Below are 27,081 nucleotides of genomic sequence, written 5' to 3'. Positions count from 1 at the left end.
ACTTTTAAGTCGTAATAATCACCAATTAATTTCATATGTAAGTTTATTATCGTCTTGATCCACAGCAATTACTGGGTGTTAAAATTCCATTAATTAATTCATCTAAAATGTCATTATTAATTTTATTTTTGCAGCAAAGCGAACACCTGGAAAATCAAAACAGCAGGTGCAGCAGGAAAAACGGCAAGAGTTAGAAAAACGTTTGCAGGATGTAACGGGTCAACTTGGTGGAAGTGCAGCAAAGAAAAGTTCTAAAAAAGGTACATGTATACCGATGAAAGAAATGTATTGTTGTAACATGAAGGTGCATTGTATTTAGTCACAAAATAGTTGGTATCGGTTTATGAAGAAGCACATTTCAAAGTATAGTTGAGGTTGGTGACTTGAATACAGTTTCAGTTGAGTCTAGGGCTGTGGAAATATACTTGTGATAGGTAGATGGTTCTATGCAGAGAGATTGGATCCAGTATCTCCACAAGGAAAGATCAATGTGTCTGTGACATTAATCCCAACCTAAAAGAAGCCTAGGACTGTATGCAATGGATAATTACATGTATGTTTGCCTTCCCTGGGCAGAGTAGATGTTCTAATTGACATTTGACTCAATCAGGGTTGGCTAGAGAAAAATACATTGATTAATCCCAGTCTGCTAGTTTTTATAACACAGATTGTTTCATGACCTTGTGACATTATCAGAATTTATAAAATTGTTAAATTTTTTTTTATTCTAAATTTAAAGTGCTGTTTAAAGCCTTCCCTGGGCAGAGTAGGTGTTCTAATTGACATTTGACTCAATCAGGGTTGGCTAGAGAAAAATACATTGATTAATCCCAGTCTGCTAGTTTTTATAACACAGATTGTTTCATGACCTTGTGACATTATCAGAATTTATAAAATTTGAAATGCTGTTTAAAGCCTTCCCTGGGCAGAGTAGGTGTTCTTATTGACATTTGACTCAATCAGGGTTGGCTAGAGAAAAAAACATTGATTAATCCCAGTCTGCTAGTTTTTATAACACAGATTGTTTCATGACCTTGTGACATTATCAGAATTTATAAAATTGTTAAATTTTGTTTTTATTATGCTCCCACAATGTGGGAGCATATAGCGTTGCACTTGTCCGTCTGTCAGTCCGTCCGTACGTCCCGAAATCTTGTGAACGCAACTCCTCTTAAACCGGATGGCAGATTTTGCTTAAACTTACAGGGATGAACAACCTTAATATGTAGATGGTAGTAAAGGAAGGAATTTTTGCTGCGACCAAATTTTACAGAATTATGGCCCTTTGTTGATTTTTTCATTATATACTATGTAGAAATTTTGTGAACGCAACTCCTCTTAAACCGGATGGCAGATTTTGCTTAAACTTCCAGGGATTAACAACCTTAATGTGTAGATGGCAGTAAAGGAAGGAATTTTTGCTGCGACCAAATTTAACAGAATTATGGCCCTTTGTTGATTTTTAGTTTTCAACTTGTGGCACATGTAGTCCAAAAAATATTTGACCTAGAGTCATAAGATTGACAGAACAGTGGCGTGTGGGGGCATCCGTGTCCTATGGACACATTTCTAGTTCAAAATATGAAGTGCTGTTTAAAGCCTTCCCTGGGCAGAGTAGATTTCTTATTAACATTTGACTCAATCAGGGTTGGCTAGAGAAAAAAACATTGATTAATCCCAGTCTGCCGGTTTTTATAACACAGATTGTTTCATGACCTTGTGACATTATCTGAATTTATAAAATTTGAAATGCTGTTTAAAGCCTTCCCTGGGCAGAGTAGGTGTTTTAATTAACATTTGACTCAATCAGGGTTGGCTAGAGAAAAATACATTGATTAATCCCAGTCTGCTAGTTTTTATAACACAGATTGTTTCATGACCTTGTGACATTATAAGAATTTATAAAATTGTTAAATTTTGTTTTTATTATGCCCCCACAATGTGGGAGCATATAGCGTTGCACTTGTCCGTCCGTAAGTCCGTCCGTCCGTACGTCCCGAAATCTTGTGAACGCAACTCCTCTTAAACCGGATGGCAGATTTTGCTTAAACTTACAGGGATGAACAACCTTAATGTGTAGATGGTAGTAAAGGAAGGAATTTTTGCTGCGACCAAATTTAACAGAATTATGGCCCTTTGTTGATTTTTTCACTATATACTATGTAGAAATTTTGTGAACGCAACTCCTCTTAAACCGGATGGCAGATTTTGCTTAAACTTCCAGGGATTAACAACCTTAATGTGTAGATGGCAGTAAAGGAAGGAATTTTTGCTGCGACCAAATTTAACAGAATTATGGCCCTTTGTTGATTTTTAGTTTTCAACTTGTGGCACATGTAGTCCAAAAAATATTTGACCTAGAGTCATAAGATTGACAGAACAGTGGCATGTGGGGGCATCCGTGTCCTATGGACACATTTCTAGTTCAAAATATGAAGTGCTGTGTAAAGCCTTCCCTGGGCAGAGTAGATGTTCTTATTGACATTTGACTCAATCAGGGTTGGCTAGAGAAAAATACATTGATTAATCCCAGTCTGCTAGTTTTTATAACACAGATTGTTTCATGACCTTGTGACATTATCAGAATTTATAAAATTTGAAATGCTGTTTAAAGCCTTCCCTGGGCAGAGTAGGTGTTCTAATTGACATTTGACTCAATCAGGGTTGGCTAGAGAAAAATACATTGATTAATCCCAGTCTGCTAGTTTTTATAACACAGATTGTTTCATGACCTTGTGACATGAAAATTTACAATAAGAAACATACTTTAGCATTATGATTTTTGAAAATCCCTCGCTTTCTTAACTAGAATATTTATAATCAGACTGAGGGTAGAAACGATTTAATTGTACAAAAACATATTTAACATTTGACATTAATTGTTTCAGAAGGTGATAAAGGTGATATGGATGTCTCTGGAGGTGCAAGTCGTCTCAGTTCCAGCAGTAGTAGTGGCTCAGAGAGCGAGTCCTCCTCTAACTCAAGCTCATCAAGTTCAGACTCGAGCGACTCTGAGTCAGGTTAGACATCACTTCATCTAACCTTTTTTACATGTCTGTCTTATTCAGTGTTTGAACAAACTTTCTATGTAATTGAACAAGAGTGAAAATATTTTCCAAAAGATTTAAAACTGGCTTTGTTAAATGCAGTCCATGCCAATCGATAAAGTGGTAATATTTCAAGCACTTGTTGCTCGCATTATCATTTTAGTGTGAAATATTGGGCACTTGTTATTTTGATTCTTAAACAAATTAAAAGTTGCTCAAGTGAATAATTAAATTATTTCTTCCTGTTTTGGCTATTTAACTTCCTTACATTTCATATTTATCTTCGGTAACACATATTTTTTATCAAACCACTTTCTTAAGTTTGAAATTTCATGTAGAAATTATTTTTGGAAACACATTATTAATTTTTTTTATATTTGGCAGAAGTTTGATTGGCTGGCCCATAGTAAAATGAATGAAAATTGTTAATTCTTGGTTGGGTATACATCACCTACTTTGATGAGTTGCTTTAAACAAGTACTTAAGATCTGATGTATGAACTGTTAAAACTGTTTCCACCCTTTGTTATAATTCATGCAAATTGAAAGCTTAAAAACCTTTGTATTAAGATGTAATCGGGTTTATTGGCTAGACATAAACAATTTTGAGTTTAATCTCTAAAGGAATAAGGTTGCGTTGAAATGTTCCTTATAAAAGTTAGGCACCTTGTTAAAATTAGATCAGTTTGCATGCGTTATATCAATGGTAATATAATGCAGACGTTGTTACAATTGCTGTCAACAGTTAATGTAAGGGCTGCTTGTAAGGTTTAACAAATCTGTATTATTAACTCTGAAATCCTTATATTGTATTTGATGTCTTTGCTTGTTTTCATATATCATGTAATTCATTAATTACTACAACTGTGCCATTTAAAAAAATTTCTAATCGTAACATTTCCTAGTTCTCAGTGAAACCTGTCTAGCATATGAATAAAATGAAATGCACTGATAAGTTTCTTGATGATCTACGGATTATTTATGTAAAAGCGTTTAATTACTAACAGTATTGTAAAAGTGACTGCCCAGAAATGTTTGTTGTAAATTTATATGATAGTTTCTTTTTGTTAAAAAGGATTTTATTATGTGCTAAAGATATAGTTTCCTGATTCCTAACAATCTAAATTTCAATTGATAGTGGGGGGATTAAAAACGGAAAATTTTTAACGCTGCTATTAACTATATGATTATTTCCTGAATTAATAAATATTGTAAATTTGTTTAACCTAAAAGTTTTTTTCCTAGCACTGAAAAAGTAGATAAATGTTACAGAAATGAAAATGGCATATGTTAAAATTTTATTTGATATTGTTAAATATAAATATTTATACCACCAATTGAAAATGTTTGCATTTCTTTGGAAAAAAGGAAATAGCAGCATATATTTTTGGTCAGATATTTCATGTTAATTTTGTAACAGTAAATCTTTAATTTACAGAGAGTGTGGTTGTAAAAAAATATTTGGACTGACAATTGGAAATTATTAGAAAATGATACTCTAGATTTGTAAGTGTGCAAAGGAAGTTGACTGCTAATATCGGTATTCAGGGTTTCTTTGAATTCAGTGTTGTTACATTGACTACAATGAAGTATCTGACCAAACCAATTATGTATTGAAAATGTGATTGGCACACAAAGTGTGTGTTGTGTTATTATAACAGCCTGAGTGCAGAAATGTGTTCATCCTTTGAGGCTAGCCAAAATCTTGGGCTGGTTTTTGTATCTTATCATTTTAGAGACGAAACCATTGGTTGTAGATAATGTCATTTTTGATAAGTTTTTTGTTACCTGGCTCATTTATTCTGTATATGTGACCATAGATTGTTAAGATTATTTTTCCCCCCTTTTTTTGTTGTTTTTCAACAAAGATGTACTTTTCTGTGCAACTCAAATTGTGTAACTTTTACACTGCTGTCTGTCGTGATACTATTTAAAGACTTGTCAAGGATATCAAAATGTGTTTCGCATGTATAAATTAAACTTGTACTAATGAGCTAGAAAGAAAAAAATGTTGTGATCCAAGACAGATACTTAAAAGAAAGTAGGGAGTAGAATGGATTTGGCTGGTCTCAATTTGAAACATTGTGCACTCTGAAAGGCTTTACACTAAAAGGTTTCTCTGCGATATGTACATTGTTCGGATCACATTCGACAGATATATTTTGTCAACAATTATTTCTGTTTCTTTTGAACTGATAAACATTTGTAAATTTTCAGACATTGAATTTTTTATACTCTGCATTTTTTTTTTGTATCAGAGATCTGCATACTCTAGAGATGGCTTTAAACAGCTTTACCTGATTGCATAAATTTACAGCAAAAGTTTGTCCAATTTGTGTTCTTTGTAGTCTTAAGTTTTGTTTGTACTTGTTAAAGGAAAATGTGTAAATGTAGTTTTTAAAAAAAATCATGTATCATTAATTTTTTTGTATAACTAGTGTTTAAAATATGAGTTGTACAGAAAAAAATCTTTATGTCATAAGTCATTTATTTGTTAGAATTATTTTTTCCTCTATTTTGTACTGTTTTATGATGAAAAAATCATTCATTTTGCAATTGTAAATAAGTCATTTTATAGATATACATAGTAAATGAGTCATCAGCATTTTTATTCGTAAATCACAATAAACTATTGAAATATATACTTTGTACTTTGTTTGTACTTTACCTCATTTCTCAAAGGATGAACACATTTCCCCTAGTTATTATGCAGCTCAGGTGTATAGGTGGCATTTGGTGTTTAGGCACTGGCAGATTTTGAGAGCTATGATGTATAAAAACACGATGAAAGTTGATATAAATGAATGTACTGTTATAAGTTAAAAATCTGTTTAGGACTGAACCTGAATTTTATTTTTGTAGTTTTTGAACTCTGAAAATGTATCAATGATCTTGATTCCAAATGTCACCTCATCTGTGTAAAAGAGCTGTGGAAATACTGGCTTTTGGCGGAAGTTATGAAATTGTTTGTTTATTAATGGACAAAAAGAGCATAATGTAGAATCCTATAGACAGACCTTTAAGAAAAATCACAGGATGAAGATAATACTTCCAGGTCATTAAAGCATACCTTTACTTCAAAGACAGATGTATTGGGGCCAGACAATTGCCATCGTTGTGCTCAATATTTATTGTCCATTTAAAAATTTACATTTTTAAAGGCAAGCGACTTACTGTAGTTGGACTTGAAATGATGAAAAATATGCAGCTGAATTTCAGTCGGCCATTACATTAAATGAGTCGGGCATTAAAATTACAGAGATCAAAAAATTTGTTTAAACAGTTAAGGCCACTACAAGTTACTAGTAAGATTGGGTAACTACTTATTTGTCCCTCCGTCCCTGGTTATATTTTCATAAGATTATGAAAACTCCTGTTCAACCCCAATAGACCATTAGATATGTTGTGGCACACAGGTGCATGTCTTACTTTATACACCAAACTATTAAACCAGTAGTGTCATATTTCGATGATTACAGTTTGCTTTAAGAAATTTAACCTTCCAAGTCTGTCCCTGGTGTAGAAATGAGTAGACTAAAGAAAGGTCATATATTCTGATATAAATTAGACGTAATGAAAAGGTAACTGCATCAAACCATGTGGAATAACCAATTAATAGATTGATCTCATTATAACTTCTCACATATATACTTTTAGTAAGTTCATCCAATTTTGTTTGGAGCATATTTCCTACACACATGGAGGACTTTAATGAAACTCCATAAAAATGTTCACCACTATGAGAAGCTACACCTGTCAAAAGATGAACCAGGTCAAGGTCACGCTGAGGTCATTTACAAACACTTGTCCGGACAAAAACTTCTACATGCATAGAGGGATTTCAATATAACTTTGCATGAATGTTCACCATTGTGAGGTTGAGCTTCATGTGCAAAATTCAGGTCCCTTGGGTCAAGGTGACACATAGGGGTCAAAGTTCAGATGAAATTTATATTTGGACCATTGAGTCAGGTGTGAAAATGTAATCTAGGTTAATATATGCAAGGTCAAAGTCACTAAAGATGATAAAAATACAGAGGTTTTGTCCAAAGCATATCTCTCACAATCATGGAGGGATTCTAATGAAACTTCATAGAAATGTGAAGCAGTGTCGTGAGCATGAACCAGGTCAAAGGTCAAGGTCACACTTGGAGGTCATGGAAAAACCCTTGTCGGGAGCAAAACTTCTTCAATCATGCATACAGGGATTTCAATTTAACATGGCACAAATGTTCACCATTGTGAGGCAGTGTCAGGAGCAATATTTAGGTCCCTGGGGTCAAGGTCACACATAGGGGTCAAAGTTCAGATTAATATATGAAAATGTGTATTTGAACATTAAGTTATTATTTATTGAGGGATTGAAACACAAATGGTCATTATCATGATTTAGGCTTTGATATATGTAATAAGGTCAATATATGCAAGGCTAAAAGATAATGAAATAGAGATATTGTCCAGAGCATATCTCCTACACCCATGGCGGGATTCTAATGAAACTTAATAGAATGTTTTTCCACTATTTGAAGCAGTATCACGTGCATGAACCAGATCTGTAGGTTAAAGGTCACACTTAGAGATCATTGAAATATGCTTGCTAGGAGCAAAACTTTCATCGGGGGGTTTTAATGCAACTTGGCACAAATGTTCACCATTGTGAGGCTAAGTATTGCGCGCAAAATCCAGGTCCCTGCTACCAAAGACCTAGAGAGGTCAAAGTTAAGATAAAAAACAGAAGATGTGTACAAGGACCAATTAGTCATCATTTATAGATGGATTGTAACAGAAATAATAAATATGATGACTACATGATTGTGTGACACATGTAATTTTGGTGATATTTGAAAGGTCAAGGTCACGAGAGTTGATAAAATATCCAAATATTGCTGAGAGCTTATCTCCTATATGCTTATCTATAATGCCTACATCTCTGTCAAAAGCTTTTGTGAAGGGTGTATTTTGCGACACTGTTGCCCTTGTCCTCTGATCCTGATTTTATTTTCATTGTTCTATGTTACTAAAATCAATCCTGTTTTGCTAGAATTAAATGGTAAATATTCAAAACGTAAAAAATTGCTGATATGCAAAGAAACCAAACTATTTTCGGATAAAATCAACAAATAACAAAACAAATACTAACATATTCGGATCAAAATAAAGATCATTTTAAGGATCAGGATCAATATTTGGATCAACTGTAAAATATCTTGCAAAAATAATAAATTTATTCCAAAATTTCATAAACTTGCTATTGGAAGTCCAGTTTTATCAAATTAATATTAGATATTTAATCTATGAGAATAAATAATGAAGAATATTAGAGGTTTTAAATTTGATCCTGATCCTTAAATTTTTGTGAACACGGGGCCAGGTGCCCCACTTGACGATGAAGGTATCAGCTGAATGCTTATTGTTAAAGCCACCAATTTCTTGTCCACTTAAACTTTCGAACCATATGGATGTAATGATATCTCAAGGAGATAATGCAGAATCCATTTGGCTGGGTAGTTTGTCCCTACTCACAGCATCCTGTCTGTCATTCTGTTAGCATTTGTTGAGCTGTCTTAATTTTGTAACTACACCAGAGGTTTCATTATGGTGTCCACTATAATTACTGAACTGCTACAGAGATATTAAATAAGATACACTGTCACCTGGTAGCACTCTGCCCTGTTATAACGCTATCTTCTTTATAATCATCGATGATCAAGGGCTTAGCTCCACTAGTTCACCAAGGCAAATTTCATCTTAAAACAAGATATCTTGAAAGAGAATCAGTTTAGTAACTTTGGAATAAAGTTGATAAAATGTAAAAGTTCCATGACATTTGTCTGAAGAGCTCTGTGTACTAATATAACTTGAGAGTATTGTAATTAGAAGTATACATTTTGAAAGGAGTAAATCTACTGTTCACAGGGTCTCCAAAGAAAAAGAAGAAGCACAAGATGTTGAAGGTAAGTCTGTAAAAAATAGTATGAACATTGAGTTGCTCAAATGGGATATTAATTTAGCATTATCTACATTTACCAATCACATTTGATCAAACATACAGTCTGTGAAACAGTATACTAGTAAAGCCTTGGCATTGCATTAGGAGGATGTAATGTTTTGGGTCTGTTTGTTAGATCCTATTGAAGAAGGAAAACTTATAACCTTGAACATTAATAACAAGGAAGTCCTTACACCTGTAGTATCCAAAACAAACAGGAATGTACCATGATGAGTTCTACCTGCCAAGACCCCAAGGGTCATGGATTTCATACCGGACATTTGTTTGTCCTGCAATACTTTCGAGCAATTTAACCATTTTTGCTTTTTAAGTCCCTGCTCCTACTGTAAAACTAGCGTTATAAATTTATAAAATTAATAGATACGATCAACTATATACAAATGTACAGTGTATATTAAAGAATTAAGTCTAAAACTTGCAAAAAGTTGTTGGATCTACTGTCCTGACATGTTGCGCTTGGAATAAAAACAAAAAAGATTGTTTGAGGTATTCCACTTGTAAAAATGCACAATTGACATCTTGTTCAACTAAAATGTGGTACAATACATCAATTGATATCTCGTTTGTGTTGGTTCAGACTGTTAAATTGTGATCCTAGTAATAGTGGGCAATTTACATATGGCCAAAATTTTAAACTTTGGCCTAAAATTTATAGGAAAATGGCATGATGTCCCCGAACATGAAACTCACTATAGGTGGTAACAACACAGTAATGGTTTCACCGGAGGGCAAAATGAGAAATGGTTCAGCACAAAGTTTCTCTAATAAACAACCAAACAGACCTCAGACAAGTGAACAGAAGAAAGCAGCAAATATCATCCCAGCAAAAGTTCCTACTGTGTCGGTTCAGTCAGTCGATGTGACGGCAGCTACAAACAGTACGCTGATGGAACCAAAGCCTGAAATAGGTTAGTATGTGATATATAATATCTTGTTGGAGTGAGTTGAGTGGTTAAGATTCATGACTTTAATTTACTTGGCCACTATGGGTTTAAATCCCACCAAATATGAAGAGGTTAATACACGGTAGAGTAGCCTAGGGTTGGTAGGTGATAATTGGCCAGCTAAATAAATAATAACCCCAAGGTCATAAGTGTTTGAGACATTGTTCATTTAGCGGTGATTATCACACTTGAAACCAGTCTCTGATATGTATTAATGTCTTAAATACTTGAGCTGAAAAATGAAATAGTATTTTCAATGACTTTAATATTTCTGTGAAACTGTAATATTAAACAAGTTGCACTTAAATTTTAATAATAATCGAGGAATCATTACCAAGAAATCCGTGGGCCGGTTTGGATTGATGTTTTGGCATAGAGCTGCAAACTCTATAATTTGCCACATGACACTCGTTACCAGCTGATATCAATTTCATGGTTAAATTTGTTTGTATTAAGTAATTGTACAATTTTACAAGTGTTTTAAATTGAATTCATGAATGCTTATCTTGAAAATTACACTACAGTTGAAAATTACACTACAGTTCAATGACTGAATGCACATATGAAATATGATAAATAATATTTATTTCAGTACATCCTGCAGTGCATACATTACCGCAGCAACCTGATAAACCCATCACTGTACCTGCCAATAAACCTCAAAATAAAACAGCAGGTATTCATTTATTTTTATGAAAAATATATGAAAAACATCACAAATAACAAAGTATAATACTGAGAACTGTAGTTCTAAGTCACATTATTATAAATATTATTTGATATGGCCATCTAGAAGTAGGTTTGCAAAAATATCTAAATTAATTAGTCATGCAAAATGCATGATTCAAGTGAAGAGACCTTATTTTGTTTTATGCATTTGTTTTGGTATCAGCATATACATTTACTCTTTATTTTAGCAAATTGGTAAAATTTTTAAAGATTTATATTTAATTCATTAGCTTATTAGGTGATTTTCATCTGGCATGTTTAAGAACATAACTGTGTATTTGTTAGAGATGGCAACAAAACATTGACTGAATGTCATTGGGGACTGAATATTTCTTAATAAATAGATGATAATAAGGCTGAATAATGCTTTATTTACATTACATATATGAATGTACTTGTTTAAACCATATTTGCCATTGGCCCCCTAATGCTTTTGACTGGGCCAATTCAGTGTCATGCCTAAATTAATGGTCAAAATAAATTGATAAATGTAAGGGTGAATATGTGTTTCTTCATGTTTACTTTTATTTTGTGTATTAATTTAACTGGTATTTATTTCATTGTTGTTTAGTTTTAAGTTTTGTTTTGTCAGCTTTTTCGTAACTGCATGCTATTTCTGTGTTTGTTATTTTGTTTAGTTCCTTTAACTCTTCATGAACGTACCTTAGAAGGTCTCTTAACTTCATCAGCTCCTGTGAATACAACACACACACCTCGCCAGCCTGCTTTGAATGCACAGCCTTCAATACCGCAACCAACCGCTCCAAAATCTATGGCCACGATCCAGGCCCCGCCTCTGTCAGCTTCTCCACCAATCATTGTCAGCTCTCCGATCAAAATACAGCAGGATAAAGAGTTTATGCCGGCAGCAGTGACTAAACCATCTCAGGAGAGGATAGCCGAGCCATTGGCGACGTTCTCGATCGGAGATGATTTACCTAATTCTAGTCCGAAACATGTAAAGCCACCGCCACCAGGGGCTACTCATTGTAAGTAAACCAGTGTCATGGGTAAAAAGTTTCATCATTTTTTATGTTTTATCATTGATAGTTTATTGGCAGTTTATTTAATCATTATGCATATATCTGTATAATAATTATGTTGGTTTGGATTTATATTGTATAATTGTTGAAATAACTAAGATGAAATTAATGCTATTTTGAACAAAAGTTGGTCTGTATTCTTTTTTTTAAAAACATCTTTTGAGTTAAAAAAAAGAAGAAGAAAAAACAAGTAACAAATCTACTTACTACTACTGTAAGTTTTGGTTTCATAATTACAAACCAAAATTTTACAACCTGGTCTATTTACAATTCCGAGTTTAATTTCTGGTGATATGCCATTGAAAAATCTAACCGAAAACTTTAAAATAAGGGAATATTAGGCAATTAATATAAGACAATCATGTTGAAATATTTTAACAGAGTTGGGGTGAAGGGTAGTTATTATGCGTAATCATGTACTAGTCATATTTGGTAAACACAGATTACACAGCTGAGAGATAACAACAATATAATTACAAGTAAAACACACAAAGCTTTTGGCTGAATAAGATATTATATTTTGTGAAACAAATCTATACTATTTCAGTGGCAAGTGGTGTTGGTGTAATGTTGAGTCATGGGGGAGGGTCTGCTGGCTCACTTGAACAAAAAAAGTCAGAATTAGCAAAGACACCAGTTACTGCTCCAAAAAAGCCAGCTCAGGATTCCAAGGTATATAATATAAAAACAAAAAATGTTTTCTTTCAGTGTTGTGCAGAAATGAACTGTCAGACATGGCATGTAGATTTTCAAGTATTGATTTTATCAAAGACTCTTAATTTGTATTAATTTACATAAGCATTAGCTGGCGTGTTGAAACTTTCTAGTATTGGATATTTTACTTTTAAGGAAGAAAATTCAAATTTTAAGGAAGAAAAGTACGATGGAAAGGTAGAAATGACAATAAGATAGTAATAACAATGTTATTTATTTTTAGGATATTAAGCTAAAGAACACCGGATCTTGGGCAAGTCTTGCAAAACTGAATGATTCTACCCCACAATCAGCCAAAAAGCAGGAGTCTGCGAAGAGTTTTGAGTTGTTCAGGAAGCAGGCTCAGGAAAAGGAGAAAAGGGTAAGTGAGGAATTAAAGAATCTTATTCCTTAGCTGAAATTTTTGTGTCCAGTTGTTGTCATTATTTTAGAGTCTCAACTCTTTTATAATTGCCAAGTGTTTGCCCATAAATTTTTTTCAATAACTCTTTTTTCCAGTAAAACAGATCTGATTGTATAATGGTTAAATAATTCTTATGGGTACAATAGGTAATCAGTAACTAGACTTGGGAGTTTTTAGCTATTGGAAAGAAGTTACACTTTTAATAATTATTTCAAATAGTAAGTGTAAGCTGGTATTCTTAACTTTTAACTGTAGAATGGAGTAAAAATTGATTTATTTACCAGGAGAAAGCCATCAAACAACAGGAAGAATATCGAAGATTGCAGAAAGAGAAAGAAGAGAAAGAAAGAATAAGACAAGAAACAGAAAGAAAGCGGTATGTACCTTCGAAATACAAAGCAAGGCTATGTAGATAATTTATATTTCACAGCGGATTGCTAGGAATGTAGCAGTATTTTTCTTGTGAGAAAGCTGGCCTGCTAGCTTTTAAAAGGTTGAAGGTTGTGCTCAGGTTCCTTACATATTGCCACTATACAAGTATATTTAAGCTTTAAAGTTGCAATAGCGCATTTTGTGTAACTTAATACCAAGATCATTATCAGTGGTAATTGCAGTCTATGCCACTAGTTGGTACTGTTGGCTGACATAACGTTAAAATTATATCTTGATCTCTTATATCTTGGTTATAAATTAATGATGGACAGTTAGAAAAAATGGAACATGGAAAAAATCCCTTTGTTAAGGATTAATTATAAGACAAGAATGTTTGTTTGTTGAAAGCATTGTTTAAACATTTGGTATATTTAATGAACTGTGGTTGATAATGATTTCAGAGAAAGAGAAGAGGAGGATGCCCTAGAGATGGCACGTACAGCCCAGATACAACAGACAGAGAAAGATCAACAACGTGACGCAGACAAGCTGAAAGCCGAGAGGGAGAAGGAACGAAGAAGAGAGCAGGAGAGGAGACGAAGACAGGCAGTATGTTTATTGTATATTATATTGATGTTTACAACAGCTTAACTGTGTAATATAAGATTTTACAAGAGCTTGCTTACATACATGCATTCGCGATGTCCTGTTGAGTTTTAGGTATAAGACTGCATAGGAAATGAAAACTGTCCTGTTTCTGTAAATAGAATTATCCTGATCTCCGTGATCAGGATAATCTGGAGATTGATACACCATTGTCGCTTGATATAAATACAACAATTAGTTTATATTGAGACATTAGTAAGATTTTTAAATAAGACTATTTTGTATTGAGTGTCAGGCCAGATGATAATTATTGAAGAAATTATTCCAGTTGCAAATATTTTGTGTGAGAAATTGGTCAAATCTTGGGATATAAAAAATGTGAGAAATTGCTTAAAATTGTGAACTGGTACCACTAGAGTTCATCAAATCATTCTTGACAAGAATCCTGTACTTTTACAGTCAACCTCTTGAATTTTTGCAAAGGTCAGTTTTGAAATTGGTACAGTCTATATAAAGTTAAAGGGCTTCTATTAACAAAATACAAAAATGGAGCAGCCAACAGTATAGAGCCTGGTCAGATTGCATGTATTGCAAAGGCCAATCACGTGATTCTAGCAAGGTAAGGTTTAATGTCAGAAGGGGAGCGGTGGCCTAGTGGTTAAGGTGTCTGCCTCTCAACCCGTGGATCATGAGTTCGGGCCCTTATTGGGTCACAACCATGTTTTTCATATGACACCAGTACTGTTTGGTTCCAGGAAGCGGACTGGAAGTGATTAATATAAGTTGCAAGAACTTTTTTGCGATCAAGCTTAGTTTTATGATCGAGCTTAAATAAATATGTTTAAACCAATGTCAGAATTCTGCTAGCAGTATAGTGTGAGCCAGACTATTAAACTGTTGACTGGTTATTGATATTGCAGAGAATAATGAGTTCATGTTCACACTTGTTTTTCAGATGTCCAATCAGATTGATATGAACGAGCAGAGTGCGCTGATGGCAAAGTTTGAGGATGGTTTGTGATGCAAAGTTACAAAAAAAGGACAAACTTTGGGAACCTATACAAATATGTGCTGGTCGCTAGAAAATACTTTCAGGTTGAGTGCGGGAACATAATCTGAAGAAAGTGCTGCATTTGAGTGAAATATGTCATTATTTATTATAGTGTGTTTTACATAAGCCTTACGAGAATCCATTTTAGAAAATAAATAATAGAATAACACATTGTCTGAAATAAAAGCCAAGGCAGGCTTACAGTGTATATGATTATAATTAACATTTTAAAGTTATTCTTTGAATTGGTATGATGAAATTTTCTTATATGTGGAAACAGTTATAAGTGATGCTGTATTACTCTATAACTAAGACATTCACTAGAGTAAGTGATGTTAAAGAAATTAAAACAAAAAAGCAATCTCTCCAAGGAATGCTCAAGGCAGGAAAGATTTTTTCCGGGTGCTTTATTTATCGTCGTCACCATAGCAGGCATAGCCATCAAACTGGCGTTACACAAGATTGAAACATGGAGACACGGATAGGCGGCTTTATTATGAATTCATTGTGATTAATTTATAAAATTATTCATAACAAAGTGCAAGACTGGTCAGATATTGATCAGGAATTTTCAGCTTCTATGAAGACTTAGTCTTTTGCATAGATTTTGTTTACAAATTTTCATTGAATTTCTTAGCATGAAAAATCTCTGTGTGTGGAAATGTTTTCCAACTATAGACAGTGCTTCTTTCTATCAAATAGCTTGCAGTTGCTACTTATGGAAGCAATTGGTTTGTTCGAAATGTATATATAAATTTATAACATGTGTATCAAATTCATCCTTTCTTTACAGTATTAATATTAAATAAGGAATATCAATGTTAATAAACAGATTTCTTAACTTCGGTTATACTGGTAAATATATTTATATATTTAATGAGATGTACATGTATATATATCACTAGGATGCTACATGATGCCTCATAAAAAGTATAATTTGAAGGCTTAGATTTGCTCAAAATTTGAATCCAACAAGTAGTTTTCTTAGAATATTTTATTCATACACATGATTGAACCACTCCCCTTTTTCTGGCATTCACCAGCTTTGGAATATTGTTCATTAATGATTATCAATATAGACTGCTTAAGAAATGCTTTGTACATTTTCCCCTATTTTCTGATCTCTTGATATCTGTATTTCAGGTGGAAATTTAATGCAAGAGGAACGTTTAAAGTTCTATGTTGATAAAAAAATCAATGCTTGATATTTGTGAATATAAATTTTCAAGTTTTAACATTTTTATAAGTACAAGCTTTTTCATCATCACTTTTTTTTTCAAAGGGAGTTTACTCTGTACCATGTCCATAGTGTATAGAATTATGTCCCTTAGATTACAAATTATCCCAACCTTATACAGGTATAACATGCATGCTATTCTGTAAATTAGTTGTTTCATATATGAATATGTTTCTTGAGAACAGAATATGATATTTTATTATTTTGTAAACAATTCCGGTTTTGTGCATTTGTTAAGGGGAAAACACTGGCTTGTGTTTTTTTCCATATTGCATATGTTGTGTTCATTTCTCCAGTGTGTTGTAAATCATGTGTAAATGAAAAAACGAAAACAAAGCAAAATTTCTGTAAACTTAAAAGTTGTTGTTAATTCACTTCTCATCTGTAAATGACCATTTAGTTGATCATCTTGTATGTTGTATTAGTACTTGTCAAAGAAAAAGACGATAAAAACAAATGTATACCTATCATTATTATATACCTAGCATTATATAGTGTCATTAGTGATTCAGACTTAATGTCTTACAGAATGTTCTTTTGCAAATGTACTGTTGCTGTGAAATTAAATTGGTTTTAATGTGATAAGAAACTAGAATTTCTTACCTATATGTCTTTTGAAGGAATGTTCACATAGCTGGCAAGTGATTTTCTTCTTTTACCTCGGTTTAGGAAAAAAAGTAATCGGCAGTAACTTCTACAGTAGCTAGTGATGTCAGCTGGTACTGGAGTATACACTGTATTTTGTACTGAACAGTTAAAACCTTCTCCTCCCCAATGCCTTAGAATTTGGAATCCAACTCGGAACAGTGTTTTACGAATTGTTGAAAATGTTTCAAAAGTCCGATTTGAAAGAAAGTATGAAAAAAATTAGTTCACATGATATTCAGTAAATTCTCACTTTCATCTATTGTCATTTTTATAATTTTTGTTTTTCATTGTAGTGAATTTGTCACAGGTATTAATTACGTGTATGTTCTGCATATATTTTTTTTCCTTTTCTTTTTTTTTAAAAAAATATTTCTATCATTTATCGATATTTGATTATAAGTTGTTGTTTTTCTTTTCTAACTTTGCTGTATATAATTCTGAAGCGTAATATATACTTTGTACATATACAAACACACCTCACTTCAGTGAGTCCATTTCACTGTTACTTTAATGCAGGAAGACTACATTTGTTGTAAATTGTACATATATATCTCTCTTTTTTGTCTAGACTGCTTATTTGAAAAAAAATTATGCGAACTTTAATAATAATGATTAAAAAAAAAGATACCTACATAACTTTTTTTTTATAAATTGTGTAATTTGCTTTTATTGCTTTCTACAACATAAACTGTAATGGTGTTTGTTATTTAAAGGATTAAGCCATGATTATTTATTGAAATAAAGGGAAATTATGATTTAGTCATGCAGACAGACTGCGGCCAAATTATCACAGAATATTCAATCATGCCAGCCTCAGTTGATGAAGAAACCTTCTAGGCTTTATATTGTTAGCTGACTTAATTTTTACATTCCGGTCTTGATATCCCCAAAAGTAATAAGACATTTTCCAAGAAGGACAAGTCCACTAACCTTTACCTTGCTGAAGGCTAAAGTGATAAGTCTTTGCCGCCAGTATAAAGCCAGGCTGCACATCCGTGAATTTCAAATTCTGACCTTGATATACCCTAAAATTGATAATGAACTGTTCCAAAATGAAATTGGAAAAGTCCCATTTGAGAAACTAGGAATGTTAGGTGTTTATCATTAATAATGTGGCCAACATAGTCATTATATAAAGTTATGCTCTCTTGTTTATGTTACATTTTGTTCCAATAATTTCTATTATACTTTCATTATTACTTAATATGTTTTTCTGCTGTTGTTGTGTAACTTAAAATAAATAATTAAAACTAAACAGTGATTTGTAGATATGGTAGTCAAGTGATGTTGTTACTCATTTACAAATATTCTATTGTGTTTGTATTTACTTGTTTATTTTCAGAGAATATTATGTTGTTTTATTTATTAAAATACAATAGATAAATTGCTTGCAAAATGATAAGTTGAACTGTATACTTTAAAACGTGTTCTTTATTATTTTTTTTATATCTGTATAATTATGTTCCCATGTATTTCACTCTTTTTTACCTTTATCCAATTTACAATTTTACAGTTACCGGACAACAATTCTTAAGGTAATCTTTTGTACAAATCGCCTTATAAATTTTCAAATGAAATCAAGTGTTTTTTTTACAAAGATGATGAACTGAAAAAGCATTTTTTTAACTAAAAGATTAAAATTTTATTTTGGAAACTGCATTTAAAAGGATAAGCGTTACATGGAATATATTGTTCATTGAATTAAGGTAATAAAACATTGGATATGATACTGGATTTTACCAGTCATTTTTAAAAATATTGGAAACATTTGTCGATAGTGATTTTTGATTCTTTATCAAAATCATAGTGTCTTAGCAAAAAAGTTCTTTGAATGTTGGAGCATTTGTGGATCTATCAGCAGATCCGATCTTAGTCACCAGTGAAAAGGCATGGTCAGACTTATTACACATTTGTTTAACCTGATAAGGCTGTATTCTGTGAAGTGGCTTAATTTTAGTATTTTTATACTGACCTACTGGAAGTAGAATGAAATGTTCCAATTCAAAGCTGGACAAATTTTATCAAACAAAATCCAACAAGGAAAGGGGTAAAAAGGGAATCTTAACAGTTCTTTCTTAATTGTTTTTATTCTAGTCTTAATAAAGGGCCTTCAAGGTCAAGTTAAAGGTCAAGGTTACTCACTCAATCACTTTATAGTTGCCATTGATCGAAGTTGTCATTACACTTGTTTTTATTAAAAAAGATACATTGCTTAAATTTTCATGACTAACATCTTTTTGATGTGGCCTTAAATGTACATGTACATAAAATTCAAATGGATAAATTATAAGAAAATGACAAGGCATCTGTTTTTTGTTTTCATGAAGTACATGGTTTATTTTTTTAAAAAAAAAGGTGTCTAGACAATATTGCGTTAAATTTTGTATAATTTTATGACACTGTTGCGATTAATTTCAATTATCTCAAAATGTTACATTTTTGGTCTTTCTTTTCAGGTTTTTGTTTTATGTTAATTGAATTGTCTTGATTTACATTTGATAGTAATAAACTACATGTAGTTAACATTTCCATTAAAGTCAAATTTCCATTTGAACATTCTCATTGCAGATATCAACTTTATATTGTTGTGTTATTTCTTGACTTCTGTAAATACCGACAGATTTTTGTATGTGTGTGTGTGTTTGCGTTTAATACAGTCATTTCTTTGATTGAAGGTACCATTGCTAGAATTCTGCATTATTTGAACAGATGTTAATATTCCAGATCAATGTTCATCCAGTTTCGGAACCGAAAAGGAATCAAAACTTTATTTTACAGTACTAATTTATTCTTTCAGAGAAAAAAATGAAAATTTTCAAAATCATTTTGATTTCTGTAAAAACAAGTAGTTGAATTGAAGGCTGCTATCTTCTGTATGGATAGATAAGTCATGTTTATTTTTGCAAGTGTATTCAGAACAGATTGACATACCTTATTCAAAGATAGATTATTGTTACTGTCATTTTAGATTTTATTTATTTTTGAGCTACTTTAGCAAGAAATACCTTTATAAAGCAACCATTTAAGTAACTGTGCATTATTTGCCTTCTTAAAAATCATACATACATATCACATGGACGGTACAAGTGATTTTGTGTAAGTTCTGTTTTGAGTAGAAGTGATTATTTGTATATTTATATGCATAAATGTCTGAAAACATCATTTTTTGGAATACAAATGAACACATATGAAAAATAAAAATGTGAGAAAAACAGAAAATACCAGTATGTCTTTTATTTTGAACTCCCATTTAATGTTGGACATTGTGACCAAAGTGTAGATTTTATATAAACAATTATTTATAATGCCGAGAATATAGATAATCAGCCACTTGTGGTGCTCTATAAAAGTTATGTATGATATCATGACTTGGGGGTCATTATTAGCCCCGACCTTTGGGTCACTTAGTTTATAAGACTATAGTAAAACGATGCTTTTTTGTAAAAAAACTACTTCATTGTTCAGGGCTTACATTCATGTATTTGGCTTTTAGCATTGCCCAGTTATATGAAACGTGCACCTAAAGTTAAAAATGCACTTGCCCATCAGAAAAATAATTCTTGTAAAGCATGTTTTATGGATATATTCCTTCTCTTATTGAAAGATTAAATTTTAATTACGCTTGCACTCTAGCGAATACTGCCCCACTTTATGGCGCTCTTGTTGGCTCACAGATCTAAAATTGCGGCACCTCTGTAACCACTTTGCAAACACAGTTGTTCAATGTATATCTGGGTCACAAAAGCTATAATGAACTTTAAAAGTGAAAATAATTCTCCAAAATCACAATGCCTGGAGATGGAAGATATTTAGTGGGTAGCACTGTATAGTAGACTGCAATCAAGTTTGTTGAAATCCTGAACTAGGGGTCAAAATTGATCCTCACCAATGGGTGACTAGATATTGACATGAAAAAATATCAAAGGCCCTCTATGGTGTGTTGCAATGTCTGGATAACTGCTATTTCATTTGCAGGTATTGTATCTCTGGATGATCGGTCTAGATAGGGCCATGATGTATATAATATAGTTAATCTCATAGGTTAAATGATCATAGTTGACCTCGTTTGCTAGAAATGTTTCTTCTTTGTTGCAGGAAAGATTAAATGACACATTCGTCATTTCGAGTATTTGAAAGCATTTTCCTATCCTTTCATTTCGGACATATACAACCGTATAAGCTGACCTGGGAACATGACAAAATGTATGGAAATGAAGTGTTTAGATAATGCATAACATTGTGCATCTAGCATGTAACTGTCCCCTATGGGAAACTTTAAAGGGCATAAGGTATGAAAATGTGATGAGTGAAAAAGGTGTGCACTGTACAAGTTTGCCTTTCAAAAATAAAGTGGGGAGAAGTGTAGTGATTCTATGCCATTTCCAACAGTCTTGCTGTTGGGTTAACCCTTCAGCGACGTGTTTGAGTGTCCGCCTTGTAATCGAGATGTCTGTAGTTCAAAACCCGGTCAACATCTGAGAATTTTTCAGGTTTACAATTACATTAATTGAATCATCATGTTTATTTTTATTTCTCTATATGAGCCGCGTCACGACAAAACCAACAAAGTGCGTTTGCGACCAGCATGGATCCTGATCAGACTGCGCAGGCATGACGCGGCTCATATATATTCTAAATGGCAAATAAACATGTTTTATTTTATTCCCATTCCACGTGTCAAGACTGGTAACAGTTTGTGACGGACGGAAACAATACATTTCATCTACGTGACTAGGGGCGACAAATCTTGATAAACATTAAAATGGTTTTATTTGATTTATTTGTAAAAAGATATATAAAACGTAAAGAAATAAATGACTGAAAAAAAAACAACAAATACAGTGTAAAATATCTGTCTGTGAACATAATAAAATGAGCACATCAATGTCATAATACATATGGAATGAGGTAGATAATTTAACATCGGCACCAGTGTCAAAAGAAACTTGTAAATACCACATAAGCCTATACAGGGACAACATTTTCAAAGCAAATTATCTCTTACTATAACGTCTCAAAGTCGACCCCCCCTCTATGCTTTACCACTTAAAATATTGACACCTCCTCTCTTTATCAGTTCTCTATATCTTAATTCTGAAGTCTACCATCCCAATCGTCCAAGGTATACTCTGAAAATCTTTATTATGGTAATTATGACAGGCAAAAGAAATTTCAATTGATCGAATCAAATTGGTTTTATATAACATTAAATTTTCTAATTGCCTCTTTAATTTGGTTGTATGGACATTTGCAACACTATTGCAATACCTCACCCTAGATAACTGTTTGTAGTCTGACTGTCTATAACAAAAGATTGTTTTCCCCGGATTCAAAACAGCCCGGATGAAAGTTATAAACAGGACAAAAAATTTGGTCCCGAGACCTTTTGTTTTCGACACTGTTGTGTCCGTTTTTTGTGTGGGGAAAATGCAAAGGACATCCTCAAACATAACTAACTTTAAATCCACCTTCCTTCAGGACTTCGTTGTATGACGGGGGTGGTTCTTCTACACCATGGTCATACGAAGGCGGTTGTCCTTCACCTTCGTTATCATTTAGACTTGTATGACCTGTTTCAAGGTCATTTAACTGTGACGATCTGTCACGTGATGGTGCTGAAGGAACTTGTCTATGATTATCCCCATATGTTGGTATATTCACACGAAGTCCTCTGCTGCCGTGGTCAATATCCGGTGAGTGCCCGGACTGTGTGTTATTGTGGTTGAGTCTTGAATTTATTTCAAGATTCAATGAGGAGGAGGTAATATTTGGGCGTGGTCGGTATCGCCGATATAAACTGGTTCCATGTCGTCGGGAATACCCGGTGTTTTCAGTAAATCCATAAGTATCTGTGTAAGATAGACACGTGCACCAAAGCACAGTTTGAACGATGGCTAAGATAAGAACTAGAACGAACGACGAAACTGCGTATGGTAAATTGGCTTTCGCGTATGGTACGGATGCCTTTGAGGTCATGTTGAATGTCTTTTCGAAGTTTATAACATCAGTGGCCTTCACCATTCCCCATATACCAGATACACCTATACCAATAGCTAAGGAGATGAATGTTAATGCAATTACAACAATCTGTCTACAAACCTACAAAAAACAAGAGAAACAGTTAAAAGAGAAAGGTTGGCAATACATGTGTAATAATATATAAACGGAATCTTATTTGCACCATATTTTTTATCTTATGTCAAAAAAATATGTGCAAGTTTTTTAATTCTTCAATGAATTCCCTTCCATGGCTGGTTAAAAACAGCTAGCACTGACAAAAATGAATGACAGACGAAAAGACCCACGGACATGCCAACACATTTGGCCTTTTCATGAATATTTATCCACGTAAACCAGTGAAAAATTCCAAATAATTAAACCGACGGTGCATGTGGTCTCCTCTTCTTTTAATTGAGATTATGGACGAAACGAAGCTCGTTAACCATTGGATGCTAGCGCGGACGGACGAATGGACTCTCACGCAATGTAATTTATTCGTCGAAGGAGCATAGCTCCTATATACACATTGACAATTATTTAACTGTTGCAAATAAATACCGACAGGATGCTACCGATGCCATGGTCCCTGCCTGTACCAGCGACGGAATAGAATGTGGTTTAAATCTTTTATTATTTTAATCTTTAATATCGCTGCAAAAACGATAATAGTGTTTATGGAAAAGAAAAAAATATTGTTTTGTTTTATGAAAGCTCAACGCCGAAACACAACTACTTGGAAATTAAATCCAATGTGTGTACTTAATATGGCAGCATTTGGAGATAAAATGAGCCGCGTCACGACAAAACCAACATAGTGGGTTTGCGACCAGCATATGGATCCAGACCAGCCTGCGCATCCGTGCAGTCTGATCAGGATCCATGCTGTTCGCTTACCAAGTCTATTACAAGTAGAGAAACAGATAGCGAACAGCATGGATCCTGATCAGACTGCGCGGAGGCGCAGGCTGGGATGGATCCATGCTGGTCGCAAACCCATTATGTTGGTTTTGTCATGACGCGGCTCAAATGTATTATTGTACAGATTTCTTTTACCCAAACTTTTATTTCATATTCCTCCTCATGTTCACGTCCATGTTTGACATAGTTACAGTAAAGTTTTAAGTTACACACCGCTAAGGAAATGACCTGAAATAATAATAATAATAATAATAATATAGAGGATATTTGTTTAGTTCAGTGTAAGATCGGAATATGAGCCGTGTCATGACAAAACCAACGTATTGCGTTTGCGACCAGCATGGATCCAGACCAGTCTGCGCATCCGCGCAGTCTGATCAGGATCCCATGCTGTTCGCTTACAAACCCTATAACAAGTAGAGAAACTGATAGCGACCAGCATGGATCCTGATCAGACTGCGCGGATGCGCAGGCTGGTCTGGATCCATATGCTTGTCGCAAATGCATTACGTTGGTTTTGTCAAGACACGGCTCATATATTTAACCGAGTGAGCACCAAAAGGCATATGAATGTTTGGTGTTCATGAGGTGAAATATATAAATATATTTTGATCTTACACTCAACTACACAAATTTTCTTTTTATTTCAGATTTATTTTTATTTTTCAAAATAGTCTTGGTTTTAATCATTGATGTAATATAAGCAAATATTTAATATTTCTATACAGAACAACCTCTGTAGAGCAATACGCTTTGGGAGACAATACAAAGATTTTGGTTGCTGCTGAGAGGTGGTTGCTCTACAGGGGTTAAATGTATTGAGAAGTTAAACTTCTGTGAAATATGATACTGCTGTTGTACAAAGGTGATTGCATCACACAAAGGGCCATTCTGCTTAGGTTGTGCCGTAAATAATTTGTTTCGAAACAAACAAGAGAGGAAAATACATTTACGTATATAATAATAAGTGTACTCTGAAGTATTTATACCAGCTTGGTTTCGTTTATATACAGATAAAACCAAACTATATTAGAAATAATGATTTGAGTATATGCCACGTTTGTTTTCTTTTATTTTTGGTTCAATAAAATGCATAGCTATACGAATAACCTAGCTATATTGACCACTGCAAATAAATCAATTTTTAACTGAGCTATATCATCACCACAAAGTTGACGTCAATGCATCTTTATTTCTGTTATTTATGTGAAAATATAAACAAACTGTGACAAGTTTCTAAGTCATATATGGGAACGCTTCGAAATCACGAACATGTAAGCATTAGGTACTTACGAATAATCCTGCAATCATTGACCCACCAAGACAATACGGAAATAGAAATTTTGGCGCTGACTGTACAATGCTGAGGATACCGACAATCACGCATGCAACTGACACCACAATTATGACCGCAGAAATACGACACATCCGTCGAATATACGTATCTCGTTTCTCCGCATTATCTAAATAACAGAATTCCAAAATTATTTCATAGCAAATAGCCAAATATGCAAAACAAAAATAAAGTTCTTTCAAAAGTATTCAAACAAATTAAAGTTTTGATCAAAGCAAGGAATGAATTATATTATGGATAAATGTGAGGCATGTCAATTCGGCTTGTGTACCACTTCTCTCATATTCCGTCCAAGAGTTTCGAGGGCTGCGTCCTGTGAACGTTGCCTTTGCCTTGTTGATCTTTATTCTCGTTTTCCCCCCGATATTCGGAACATTCGGCGATTAGTAAAAAATGCCAAAGCTAGATTCCTCAGGGTCAGATTTTCGCTTGTAGAGTATGAATATTGCCTATTATTGCGGAAACATTTATTACAATCATCGCACACCGGAAAAATAGTTCTATCAACAAATAAGAAAGTGAGTAAATAATTGATGTTGGTGGTTATTTTCAGGCTGAAATAAAGTACAGAGTTACACTTGGCGTCTTGACTGGGAAGTTGTAATATGACCGTAACAGTGCCGGTTTGACTTAATATACTTTAATAGCTTAAGATGTTAAAAACTCATAGAATTTAAGTAATTGTACCTGTCATATTTTAAGGTATTGACTCTAATGATCCTTTACCACGTGGCTCTGAAAAAGTAAGGCAAATAAAGATGGTTTACAAGTTAAAACTTGTGATTTATCATGGTAATGCACATACTCGTCGCATAAAACCTTAAAATAAATTTCTACGCTCTACATGTAACTTGGCGACAACCGTAAAATTTAAGGTATGAAGGTGGTCCTGAGCACTTGTCTGACTGTAATGGAGCAAATGAACATTTCGTTGTGAACTTAATATTGGCATTAACCTTTGACCTTTGTTCGGAAAAAAATTAACACGCTACCCCAAACTTAAAGCTGCACGCTCCCAGATGACCCAAACTATTTCAAGAAAATCAATATTGATAAAAATGCACTAAAATTTTAAGAAAGGTAAAACATTCAAGATCCAAGTTATATTTTACATGTTATGTGCGGTTTAAGACTGATTCAGCAGTTTTTTTACAGCGTTACTAATTATCGCAGTAAATATATTAACCACTTTTTGTTAAATTTCTTAGATTGTAAGTACTGATTACAATATGTAAATTAATTTATTTGATCACATCATAATATTTAAATTTTAAATAAATTTTCAAAATTTTCATGATCTGGTGCTGCTTTAACCATAAACACACCTGGTACATTTGTCATAGATTATCTATCAATACCTGTAGTAGCCATCTTTCATTTCCAATGCTATAAATAGAGAAAAAGAATACGTACCTTAAATTAATGATGTCCAATATATTGAATTTTACAACAATGCATATACTATGATGTGTGTTTCGGCATAAATATTTTATAGAAATAATTCGGAAAAAAAATCATACGGTATATTACCTTTGACATAAACTCTTGCTGATTAAAACACGTTTAATCCCTTCATCGTTTTTTTTTCAATGCATGCCGCTTTAATTAATGATCATGTATTAATTAGGAATTAATTTGAATATATTAAAGTCCAGTTTATGCACAATATCATTATGAATAACGGAGAAAAAAAAACGTACAAATGTATTCATTTAATATCATTTTTACAGGTGTATACACTGTTCAGGTGTTACGGGGTCATCCGCAGGTAAACACTGTTGACCTTTTTTACCGTCACTATATTTATTTCTGACACGAGAGAACCAGAGTTATTATTTTACTTTTGAAGCCAAAATTTAATTCAATATGAATAAAACGAGAAAAATCTAGATAAATGTCACTAACTAACATTGTACAAACATTTTACCTGTCCTATTTCAATATAAAAAATATTGGCATCGGTAAATATTTTTTCTTATCATAGCATCCTACCCTTTTCGAGATTT

The 27,081-nt window shown here is 33.2% G+C and overlaps 2 protein-coding genes across 2 annotated transcripts in view; one reads left to right on the top strand and one right to left on the bottom strand.

Annotated features, from left to right (window-relative positions):
- Positions 1-20,022, top strand: part of LOC132750544 (bromodomain-containing protein 3-like) — a 35,796-nt gene extending 15,774 nt beyond the window's left edge. The window contains exons 12-22 of the mRNA XM_060740538.1: positions 135-260; positions 2,889-3,020; positions 8,963-9,000; positions 9,712-9,964; positions 10,593-10,676; positions 11,368-11,718; positions 12,320-12,444; positions 12,710-12,847; positions 13,174-13,265; positions 13,723-13,870; positions 14,823-20,022. Of these exons, the coding sequence (XP_060596521.1) occupies positions 135-260; positions 2,889-3,020; positions 8,963-9,000; positions 9,712-9,964; positions 10,593-10,676; positions 11,368-11,718; positions 12,320-12,444; positions 12,710-12,847; positions 13,174-13,265; positions 13,723-13,870; positions 14,823-14,888 (1,553 nt within the window). The 3' untranslated portion in view covers positions 14,889-20,022. The remainder of the gene's footprint in view (positions 1-134; positions 261-2,888; positions 3,021-8,962; positions 9,001-9,711; positions 9,965-10,592; positions 10,677-11,367; positions 11,719-12,319; positions 12,445-12,709; positions 12,848-13,173; positions 13,266-13,722; positions 13,871-14,822) is intronic.
- A 2,037-nt stretch (positions 20,023-22,059) lies between these two features.
- Positions 22,060-25,888, bottom strand: LOC132750545 (uncharacterized). Its single transcript, XM_060740539.1, has 4 exons — positions 25,763-25,888; positions 25,015-25,184; positions 23,857-23,949; positions 22,060-22,902 (listed from the first exon to the last, which is right to left on the bottom strand). Exons 1-4 carry the CDS (start codon positions 25,767-25,769, stop codon positions 22,246-22,248), a joined length of 927 nt encoding a protein of 308 aa, XP_060596522.1. The 5' UTR covers positions 25,770-25,888; the 3' UTR covers positions 22,060-22,245.
- Between the last annotated feature and the right edge of the window lie 1,193 nt (positions 25,889-27,081).

This window comes from Ruditapes philippinarum, unplaced genomic scaffold, assembly GCF_026571515.1.
Source record: "Ruditapes philippinarum isolate M1 unplaced genomic scaffold, ASM2657151v2 ctg1658_1_1_1_1, whole genome shotgun sequence".
Classification (NCBI taxonomy): Eukaryota; Metazoa; Mollusca; class Bivalvia; order Venerida; family Veneridae; genus Ruditapes; species Ruditapes philippinarum.
The sequence above is the reverse complement of the archived record's forward strand: the minus strand, read 5'-3'. Positions and strand labels throughout refer to the sequence as shown.